Genomic DNA, 11,753 nt, shown 5'->3' on the forward strand with positions numbered 1-11,753 from the left:
GTCGGCTGAATGGTAAACTTCATCATTCACACCACAGGTACCATTACAGGGAGAGTAAACAAGACTGAAAGATAGAACCTTCTCCTGCTGATGCTTGCATGGACACAGACCCCATGGTCGTGGCAGGTGCTCCACGAACCTGGTCTATTGCCCTCATCTCTCTCCAGAATGAAGGCCACACGATGAAGGTCGGGTCGAATGTGAGCTGTCAGTGGGACCCAGAAGCACTTCCACACAGAGAAACTGTCTTGTGAGCAATGTACCTCCAACCGACCAGCAAGCAGAAGGTTCCAACCCAACCTCTTCTGCACAATCATTGGCTGCCCACAGACCTTCGGGATGCTTCTCGTCATGTTCGCAGCTCTTGGCTGTTTCTCGCAGTGTCTGCATCCCTCCCGTAGCCTCTGCATCCCTCCCGCAGTGTCTGCATCCCTCCCGCAGTGTCTGTATCCCTCCCGCTGCGTCTGCATTCCTCTCGTGGCGTCTGCATCCCTCCCGCAGCGTCTGCATCCCTCCTGTAGCGTCTGCATCCCTCCCGCAGCGTCTGCATCCCTCCCGTAGCGTCTGCATCCCTCCTGCAGCATCTTCTGGATCCCTCCCGCAACGTCTGGATCCCTCCCGCAACGTCTGCATCCCTCCCGCAGCGTCTGCATCCCTCCTGTAGCGTCTGCATCCCTCCCGCAGCGTCTGCATCCCTCCCGCAGTGTCTGCATCCCTCCCGTAGCGTCTGCATCCCTCCTGCAGCATCTTCTGGATCCCTCCCGCAACGTCTGGATCCCTCCCGCAACGTCTGGATCCCTCCCGCAGCGTCTGAAGCCCCCCCCCACAGCGTCTGGATTCTACCCCCCCGCGGCGACTGGATCCCCCCCCCGCAGCGTTCGGGTCCCCCGACCAGGAGCGTCCGGATCCCCCCCCCACAGCGTCTGGATCCCCCCAACCCCCCGCAACATCCTGATCCCCCTCGCAGTGTCCGGATTCCCCTCATCATGATTAACAATTGACCCAAACGAATCCAATGGAAATCTGACACAACAAACCCAGAAGTAAGGTAATGCTTGATTTTGTAGTGTAACGATTGATTATGTAACACAATGCTTGATTAAATGACGTAAGGCTTGATTACCGTGCGTTCTGACGGGCTTTATTTGACGTTACTATTATTCGACATACGATTGGATCTTTTGGGTTCCAGCATCGTGAATACCACTCGACCCAAACAAAGCCAATGGAAATCTGATACAACAAACCCAGGCAGTTTATTGATCAGCAGAGACCTAACCTCCAAGGCTGATCTCTTCTGTTGCAGCCAACATGTGGCTCTTAATGGAATTCTCTCAACTCCTCTTGCTGTCCAGGCTGGAGTTGCTCAAGGCAGTGTTCTGGGCCCTGTGCTCTTACTGATTTTCATCAATGATCTCTCTGACTCTGTAAAATCCCCTTTATCTCTTTCCTGACGAATCCACCCTCTGCTGCCCCCCCCCATCCTTCAGGTAGACAGACAGCAACCTCATCCCTCTCTTCAGACCTTGCCAAAATCCAAAGTTGGTCAAACACTTGGAATACGTCTTTCAATCCCGACAATCTTACTCTCACTATCTCTTTCCGATTGGATCATATGGCACACCCTCTCATGTGCTTTCTTAACATTCCTCTCGAGGAAGTTCAGTTTTTCAAACTCTTGGGTCTCACTATCAGCCATGATCTTTCATGTTTTTCATCCCCTTCCTCTTATTGCTATGCTTAATTACCTCCACCCCTGAAGGTGGACTGAGGTTATGTTTTCACCCCTCTTTGTATGTCTGTCTCTCTGAGCAGAATATCTCAAAACTTAGGACAAATTCGGATGAAACTTGGTGGACAGGTTGTGTGTGTGACAAGGAATAATTGGCTAGACTTTGGTGACGATTCGGATCTGGATCGGACACTAGAATTTTTCAAGTGATTCTTCACAATTGAGAGATGGACCAAAAACGATATTTTGCACGATGCTTCTGTTGTGTACGGGTCATGACAAAACTTGGTGGATGAGTTGGATAGGTGACAAGAGCAAGCCGGTTAGATTTTGGTTAAGTTCCGGATGCAAATCCGGCCTATCGGTGGGATACAAAAGGTAAACTGTTTAGCCTGGAGGAGGTATGCGCTCTAACGAATGCCGTTCCACTTCAGCTTGTGTGCAGCTTGTTCACCCCCTTTTGGCCTTGTACTACTCCCCTTGATCTCACTCTCATTTCTATTTTACTGTGGTGTTTCCCCTTGCCATTTAGTTCCCTTCCATTCTGCTCTTGCTCTTCCACAAGCCTCTATCATGGATATGTTTTTAAAAAAAACATTCACTCTTTTGGAGATTTGGCCAGTTTTTTTCATTCCACAGTAGAACCCCCTCCATCCCCCCTCCTGCCCCCCAAATCCGCCTATGGGTAGTCGATCATATACAGTCATGGCCAAAAATATTGGCAACCTTGCACTTTTTTCAAATAACTCACAATTTTCTCTAAAAATAAGTTGAAATTGACAAAAGTATTTGGTCTCCACAATTCTTTATTTCACTGTCAATATTACAGAACCTTTGTTTTTGATTCAGAACTTAATATATCCTTTTAAGTCAGGAAATAAAAAGAAATGGCATTTACAAAATTATTGACACCCTCGACTTCATATTTGGTAGCACAGCCTTTGGACAAAATAACTGCAGTGAAGCGCTTCCAATAGCCATGAATGAGCTTCCTCCACCTCTCTACAGGCAGTTTGGCCCATTCTTCTTGTACAAACTGCTCCTCTTATCCCAGATTTGAAGGGTGCCTTTTCCCAACTGCTGTTTTCAGATCTCCCTCACAGGTGTTCAATGGGATTTAGATCTGGACTCATTGCTGGCCACTTCAGAACAGTCCTGCGTTTTGGCTTGAACCATTACTGGGTGCTTTTTGAAGTGTGTTTGGGGTCATGATCCTGCTGCAAGACACATGACCTTCGACGGAGACCCAGCTTTCTGACACTGGGTTGAACATTGCGCTCCAAAATTCGTTGGTAATCTCCTGATTTAATGATGCCATGCACACATTCAAGGCACCCAGTGCCAGAGGTAGCACAGAAACCCCAAAATATCACTGAACCTCCTCTATTTTTGACTGTAAGGAAGGTGTTCTTTTCTTTGAAGGCTTAATTTTGTTTTCTGTAAACATAGAGATGATGTGCTTGACTAAAAAGCTCTAATTTAGTCTCATCTGTCCACAGAACATTCTCCTAGAAGGATTTTAGCTTGTTCAGGTGTGTTTTGGCAAACTCCAGTTGGGCTTTCTTGTGTCTCTCTCTCTCTCAGCAGTGGGGTCCTCCTGGGTCTCCTACCATCGAACCCCCTTTCATCGAGTTGGCGACGGATGGTGTGAGTTGAAACTGTCATATTTTGTGTCTGAAAGTCAGCTTGAATCTGTGTGGCAGTTGATCGAGGTGCTTTCTCCACCATTCAAACAATCCTTCACTGCAATCTTCAAAAAAGTTTTCTCTTACGGCCACGTCCAGGAAAGTTGGCTACAGTGCCATGGGCCTTAAACTTCCTGATAACATTGCATACGGTGGACACAGGAACATCAAGGTCTCTGGAGATGAACTTGTAGCCTTGAGATTGTCCATGCTTGGCTACAATTTTGTGTCTGACCTCCTCAGAGAATTCTCTGGTTTTCTTTCTTTTCTCCATGCTCATTGCGGTACACACAGTGACACAAAACAGCAGAATGACTCCTTTTCTCTCTTCAAACTAGTTGAATGAGTGATTTTTATATTGCAAGCATCTGTAACTCACCAAAGGTGAGTTCAATTCCAAAGTAAAGGAGAATCACCTGCCTGCAATCTAATTATTTCTAACTTCTAAAAGGTGCCAAGAATATTGTCTGGGCCATTTTAGGATTTTTGTGTGGAATAAGCTAAGATTTAGTCATTTTTTTGGCCTCTTTTTTGTTTTGTTACACTGTAAACAAAGAAATACCTAAGTGGATACCAAAAGATTTTTCAACAATTTTCTGGAAGAAATGGTGCATTATTTGAAAAAGTGCAAGGGTGCCAATATTTTTGACCACGACTGTTTACAAAGATTCACATTGATATGTTTAAATATGGTTTCGGAGAAGAAGACTTCAAAGAATTTGTTTTTTCAATGTAACATAGCTGCCCAACCACCTGACCTATGATGTCACACATTTAAAATATGACAAACTGGAAAGTAGATCACATGTATAAGGTTCATTTTTCTTTCCAATATGGCTGCCACACCACCGCAGCAATGATGTCATCGTTATCTAACTATATGCCCCAATGGTAGTCTATGAAATCTGTGAAAGTTGACATCGATCAGTTTCATGGTTTCAGAGAAATTATTATTTTAAGATTTTCCTTCAATCCAGTATGGCTGCCACACAACGTGACCAACATTTTAGTTATCAAAATTTAATCCCCATTGCTAGTCGATGACACACGGAGAGTTTCACGTCAATCTGTTGGGCTTTTTGAGAGGGTTAGATTTATAAAGGTTTTCGCTAAAATCCAATGTAGCTATGTCAAACCACATCATTGATGACGTCATGGTTATCAAAGTTTTCTCTGCAAGGGTAGTCGATTATACGTGTGAAGTTTTGCATTGATCTGTTCAGCCGTTTCGCAGAAAGTTTTTTTTTTTAATATTTTTTTTTTTCCTCAAAAAAAATATGACTGCCACGCCACATCACTGATGATATCATCAATTTAATCCTCTTGACAAATTTCTTCATAGATGACCCTCAAACATTTTTGTATTGATCAGATAAAGAATTTGATGCATCTAATTATGACGTCATCGTTATGGCACTGATGACCGGTGACGTCATCGTTATCAAATGTTATTCCCATTGGGTAGTTCATGACATGTGTCAAGTTTATATTTTTTCGTGTTATTCTAGTATTTACCAAGTGCTGCTGTAGTTTTTACCTCTGCCACCGAATTTGGACGGAGGTTTTGTTTTCAACCCTGTTTGTCCATATGTCTGTGATTAGGATATCACAAAACGTTATCGATAGATTAGGACGAACCTTGGTGGACAGGTTGTGACGTGTGACGTGTGATGAGGACGAATTGATGAGATATTGGTGAGGATCGAGACATGGATCTGAATTACAGGTAATGTAATTTTTAAAGTGATTCTTCACTCTTGAGATATTTCAAAAAGTTGTGGACAATTTATAACAAAAGTTAATGCATGAGTTGGGTAGGTGACAATAACAAGCCAATTAGATTTTCGTTAAGGTCTAGATGCAGATCCTGCCTATCAAGGGCTACAAAACGTAAACTGTTCAGCCTGACGGAGGAATGTGCTCGATTGAATGCCGTTCTGGTTTACTTCAGCAGTTTGCCCATGCACATTTCTAAAAGCTGTTAATTTCGAATAATAAACACATGACATCACTGATATATAATCAGAAGGATTAATCCTAAAGTATGAATATAATTGGAAAAACCCAAACTTTTAAACAATTCTTTTAATTTACATCAAGAATATTTTTTTTACTTTCTGCTGTTGAACAAATACAAATGTACATGTTAGACTTGGGTACATTTGTCAAAATGATGCCACGAGTGTTGAACAGAATCTGATTTTCTTTTCACAGGTCATGTGATGTTGTATTTACAGGAGAATCCAATGAATCTACAAGTGAGACTGCACCTACGTTGATGAACGGTGCAGACACACACTCACAGGATTCACCAACTGATGCAAACAAGAGGACTTTTTACAATGAAGCCAAACAGAATGAGGAAATGTTTACACAGAATAATTTTCCCAAGACTCACAAAGGAAACAAAGGTGAACTTCCATACACATGCAAAACTTGTGGAAAATCTTTTGATCGATCATCTCACCTTAAAACACATGTGAGAATTCACAATGGTGAACGCCCATATAAATGCACAAATTGTGGAAAATCTTTTAATCGGTCATCTCACCTCAAATCACATGTAAGAATTCACAATGGTGAACGCCCATACAAATGCACAAATTGTGCAAAATCTTTTAATCGGTCATCTCACCTCAAATCACATGTAAGAATTCACAATGGTGAACGCCCATACAAATGCACAAATTGTGGAAAATCTTTTACTCAGTCATCCAGCCTTAAAACACACGTGAGAATTCACAATGGTGAATGCCCATACAAATGCACAACTTGTGGGAAATCTTTCATTCAGGCATGTCACCTAAAATCACACATGAGAATTCACAATGGTGAACGCCCATACAAATGCACAAATTGTGGAAAATCTTTTAATCGATCATGTCACCTTAAAACACATGTGAGAATTCACAATGGAGAACGCCCATACAAATGCACAAATTGTGGAAAATCTTTTACTCAGTCATCCAGCCTTAAAACACACATGAGAATTCACAATGTTGAATGCCCATACAAATGCACAATTTGTGGGAAATCTTTCATTCAATCATGTCACCTAAAATCACACATGATAATTCACAATGGAGAACGCCCATACAAATGCACAAATTGTGGAAAATCTTTTAATCGATTATCCAACCTGAAAATGCACATGACGATTCACAATGGTGAACACCCGTACAAATGCACAGTTTGTGGAAAATCTTTTAATCGGCCATCTTACCTAAAATCACACATGGGAATTCACAATGATGAACGCCTGTACAAATGCACAGCTTGTGAAAAATCCTTCAGTCATTCATCCAGCTTGAAAATACACATGATAATTCACAATGGAGAATGTCCATACGAATGCAAAGATTGTGGAAAATCTTTTAATCGGCCAGCTCACCTGAAATCACACATGAGAATTCACAATGGAGAACGCCCATACAAATGCACAGCTTGTGAAAAATCCTTCAGTCATTCATCCAGCTTGAAAATGCACATGATAATTGACAATGGAGAACGCCCATACAAATGCACAATTTGTGGAAAATCTTTTAATCGATCATCCATCCTGAAAATACACATGACAATTCACAATGGAGAACGTCCACACAAATGCACAACTTGTGGAAAATCCTTTAATCGTTCATCCAACCTTAAAACTCACATGAGACTTCACAGTGGAGAACGACCGTATAAATGCACAGTCTGTGAAAAATCTTTTATTCGGTCATCCACCCTTAGAATGCACATGATAAGTCACAATTGTGAACACCTGTGCAAATGCACAGTTTGTGGAAAATCTTTCTATCAGTCATCTCACCTAAAATCACACTTGAGAATTCACAATGGAGAACGCCCATACAAATGCACAAGTTGTGGAAAATCTTTTACTCAATCATCCAACCTTAAAACACACATGAGAATTCACAATGGTGAACGTCCCTACAAATGTATAGTTTGTGGGAAATCTTTCTATCAGTCATCTCACCTCAAATCGCACTTGATAATTCACAATGGAGATCGCCCATACAAATGCACAAGTTGTGGAAAATCTTGTAGCCAGTTATCCAACCTTAAAAGGCACATGAAAACACATGATGGAGAACGTTCATACAAATGCACAGTTTGAGGAGAATCATTCATTCACTCATGAAACCTCAAAAGATATTTGAGAATTCACAATGGAGGATTTTCAATGAAAAGCTTTTTATTTGGTCATCTTGAAAACTTATAATAATTCACATTGGGGAGAAAGAAAATTACAAACAAGAAAAATGGCCACAAAAATAAATGCAAAATCTTTGAAAAATACAAAAATGAATGAAAATGATGAACGAGTATCTTCCACATTTTTTTCATTTGTATGTACATTGTCTTTGCTTGTGAACCACAAACTATTCGATGTAAAACAACATCATCTCAGAAATGAACCAATTGCTTAATCCCGCTTTTCACTTCGCATGCGTGGGGCAACAACATCATCTCTGACATGACACCATACAAATGCACAATTTGTAGGAAATTATTTTTTACTAGTTATCCTACCTGAAAAAACGCATCAAAAGTAATAATGATGACCATTCGTATAATTGCACAATTTGGGAAAAATCCTTCACGCTGTCAGCACACCTTATTACACCCAGGGGAATTTTCAAAGTTGGCATTGTTGATCGAGGTTTAATTTCCAAATGAATTAACTCTAAATGCCACAGAAATCAGGAAAATTAGCAAATACCAAGATCTGAAAAATGAGGTCAAGAGGACTTGAGCTACAGAGCTACAGATTGAAGAAAGCTGAAATTGTACCAGTGATAGTCAGAGCTACAGGAATGACGAAGAAAACCCTCAGTGAATGCTTAAAAATCATTCCGGGGAATATCGCTCCAATCGAGCAACAAGTGGAAGCTGTCAGAGGTTCAATGAAGATTTTGAAAAGAGCCCTAGGAACGAGGCTATGGGAATGAAACTTGACAGTTTAGTTCATGAATCATGATCCTTTACCAAAAAGGAGGTGGAGATTTTGAATTCTGGGAGAACTTCCTCCCACCTGCTGAAATCCGCAATTGGTGATAACGACCAAAGTGAATCCTGATACAAATGTACAGTTTGTGAAAAATGTTTTATTCCTTCAGGCAATCTTAAAACGTACATGAGAAATCATCGTGGATTTTGATCATACTGAGGACAGAGTCTTTGGCTTGTGCAGCCCTATGAGCATTTATTTACTGGATGAAGAGCCCGTCTATGATGGGCAGTAAAAACACTTGAGTACTGTTCTTCTCCATAAGCTCATATAATCATGTTCTGTGATTGTTCCATTATTTAATTAATTTCAAATTAAATTATTCTCTGTGCACACATCTCTCAAATTTACAATTGAATTCTGACTTAAATTTCCCCAAAAAGGCATGTACTCATTTTGACTTATGAAAAATGCAAATGCTTGAGTTTCAGCTAGATATGTACAATCATACATACCTACATACATACATACATACATACATACATACATACATTTTACATGCCATATATAATGATGATGATGATTGGCACAATTCCACTGAGTGCAATCAGTGACCCCGATCAAGAATCCTGTGAGGAAAGCCACGTAGTTCGCTGCAACCAAAGTTTTCCCAATAATGGTGAACCTTCTTTAATGGAGGGCACGCTGTTGAACGCAGAATTATCAAGAGGTGAAAAAGGGATCCAGATCCCTCCAATTGAAAAATATTTTCACTAAGATATTGAATTGTCATGAAAATGTCTGTTTGAATAAAGTGACATGGATCCATGGCTACAGCGATTTTTTTTTTAATAAGATGAAAATGTATACAAGAGTCGCAGGATATGTCAGTTAGTAACATGTTCACGATTCATCACAAGTCTTGAGTTTGATAACTGAAGGAACAAATCTGATAACAGCTGTCTTTGATGCACTGCCAGCAAGGAGCGGTGCATTTTGGAGCATGCTATCACATTTCAATTTAGCTTATCCATCCATCCATCAGGCCTGGTGTTGGCTTCGTGGTTGGGGTGGCTGACTTGGGATCCGAGCATCCTGAATTCGAACTCCGTTGGCTGCTGAATCAATACCAGGTGGGGTTGACTCAGCCTGTCATCTTTCTGAGGTCGGCGAAATGAATACCAGTATACTCGTAATAGGGACACTGCATCAGTGGCACAGCTGTGTCCCTAACCAAAGATGCAACCAGCAGCCGTTGAAAGAAGAAGAATTCATCCATCCATTGAGACCATTCTCTGTGCAGAGTGTTGGTGCTGCCTCAGCAGTCTCCTTGGCTAATGGACACTGCCAGACACAATCCCGGATAGGTTGCCACCCAGACACATTATACCAGCATGCTGGCACTCATTTTGCTGACCTCAGAAGGATGACAGAGTCAGCCACACCTGGTATTTATTCAACAGCCAAGGGGAATTTGACCTCAGGATCCTGGGATCCCTAGCCCACCATCCTAACCATGAAGCCAACACCTGGCATGTTTAGGTTATGAGCGTTGAATATGCCATGATTCTTAAAACTTGGCCTTTCATGTGTTGGTAGTCTGGTAACATTGTGTACTTGGGGTGAGCAATGATCCTAATAATGGTGAGGAAATTGACACTTGGATGAGCATGCAATTTCAAGTTTCTCCAAGGTGTTTCTCTGGACACTTGCTGGCACTCCACTCTACTTGCCAAGGTCTGTTTGTGGACATAAGGCTGCATTATTTCCTGGCTCACTGATGTTTTTTTATGCATGAATCAGCATCTTCCTTGAAGCACTATCCATTAGGGCTGGGAGGATAGCGTCGAGGTGTGCACACTGGCCTCTGAGCTGTCTCGCCTTTGTTTGAATCTCAGCCCAACTACAAACTGTCATCCTGGTTTTTCACATGCAGGGGGATTTGATCAAGATGTGCACCATCTCTCGGATGAAGGTTAAGCTGTGTGTCCTGTCTGTTGGCATTAGTTGGTGGATGTTAAATTACCATGGTGTCTTTCGCGAAGAGTGGGTGAGTTATTAACTCTAATATCCAAATACCTGCGCACTCGGTCAAGTAACCTGTGACATCGTGTCGGCCCACCCAGGATTGTAATCCATCCATCCATTGGGACCATACTCTGTGCAGAGCGTTGGTGCTGCGAAATCAGTCTCCTTGGCTACTGGGCACAATCCTGGACGGGTCGCCACTCCGACACAGGATTGTAATCCTTACCAAGAAACTGCTTCGGCAACACCAATGCACTGTGTGGAGCTAGGGCATGGTACCTGGTGATGAGTATCCTTTCATCCCCTTTACCATTGGAAGTATGAATGCTTCAGAGCCAAGAAAATCTTTCAATCCAAGACATTCTCACATTGTCACCTTACTTCTTCAAAAGGATTCAGTCCAGTAAAATGTTACATGCTCATCCTGAACTTCTGGTTCTGACTTTCTTTGTGTACCAAATAATGCATACCCCAAGTAAAATGTTAACAGTTTATACCATGTAATAGCTCCTAAAAGAGCTATTTATATTCTTTATATTTTAAAAACTCCAAAGCAAAAGAAGAGGAAAAAGTAAAAGTCGGCCTCAACGTTTCAGGCGGCATGCTCCGCACATCATCGGGAGGAAGTAACTGAAATTAATGGATGCAGAGTTTATAAGAGCTCCACACACTCCATTGGTTGGTTATTGTGGGGAGCTCATTGGCTGGTTATTATGGGGTGTTGATTAGCTCTTCATTGTCTGTTTCTGATTGGCTGGTGTGATTTTGCTCATCTTGGTTCTTAGTCCTCGGTGTATTGATAACTGTGATTGAGGGCATCAGCTTGTTAATGAGGGAGAGCCAGATGTCACTAATGGGTAACCCATTTTATTGGGGGACTGTGTGATGTCAATGTATCTCCACGGCTTCTCTGATTCTCCTTGTGTGCCAGTGACTAATGGATGTGAGAAGTTTGCTGTCTGACCATAGTATACAATGATTATATTATTCTGTGCATGATTAACCATTGATGATTTTTTTCCCGTTCACCTCGCCTATTATGTGCTTGATGTTGTTTCAGTCTGGTGGTGAAGTCCGACCAGTTTCACCAATGCAAACTTTCCCGCATTCATGCAGTAAACGCCTGGACAGTGGTTAAGAGGTCTTATCTCATGTGTGTGAAAAAGACACACAAGCTGAAATCAATTTGAATACTAACTGTATGCGGTGCCCCGACGTACAACCTCATCAAAGATCTTCTTGCCCCAGCCAAACAAGTCATATGAAGAGCTCGTCAATCTCATGAAAAGACATTATCACCCTAAACCTAGTAAGATCGTCTCGAGATATAAATATTATCTTCAAGATAGTCAGT

At 41.8% G+C, this 11,753-nt stretch overlaps 1 protein-coding gene across 2 annotated transcripts in view; it reads left to right on the top strand.

The window, feature by feature from the left end:
- The window catches only part of LOC147009487 (zinc finger BED domain-containing protein 5-like), a 125,481-nt gene extending 116,286 nt beyond the window's left edge, over positions 1–9,195 (top strand). The window contains exon 5 of one of the 2 annotated variants that reach the window (XM_085861769.1): positions 5,655–9,195. In XM_085861769.1, coding sequence (XP_085717895.1) covers positions 5,655–7,537 — 1,883 coding nt within the window. In that variant the 3' untranslated portion in view covers positions 7,538–9,195. The remainder of the gene's footprint in view (positions 1–5,654) is intronic. The other variant, XM_085861771.1, reaches the window with a different exon arrangement.
- Positions 9,196–11,753: the final 2,558 nt, after the last annotated feature.

The sequence above is a fragment of the Eptatretus burgeri genome, chromosome 17, assembly GCF_056783735.1.
Source record: "Eptatretus burgeri isolate ZD-2024b chromosome 17, Ebu_testis_v1, whole genome shotgun sequence".
Lineage (NCBI taxonomy): Eukaryota > Metazoa > Chordata > Myxini > Myxiniformes > Myxinidae > Eptatretus > Eptatretus burgeri.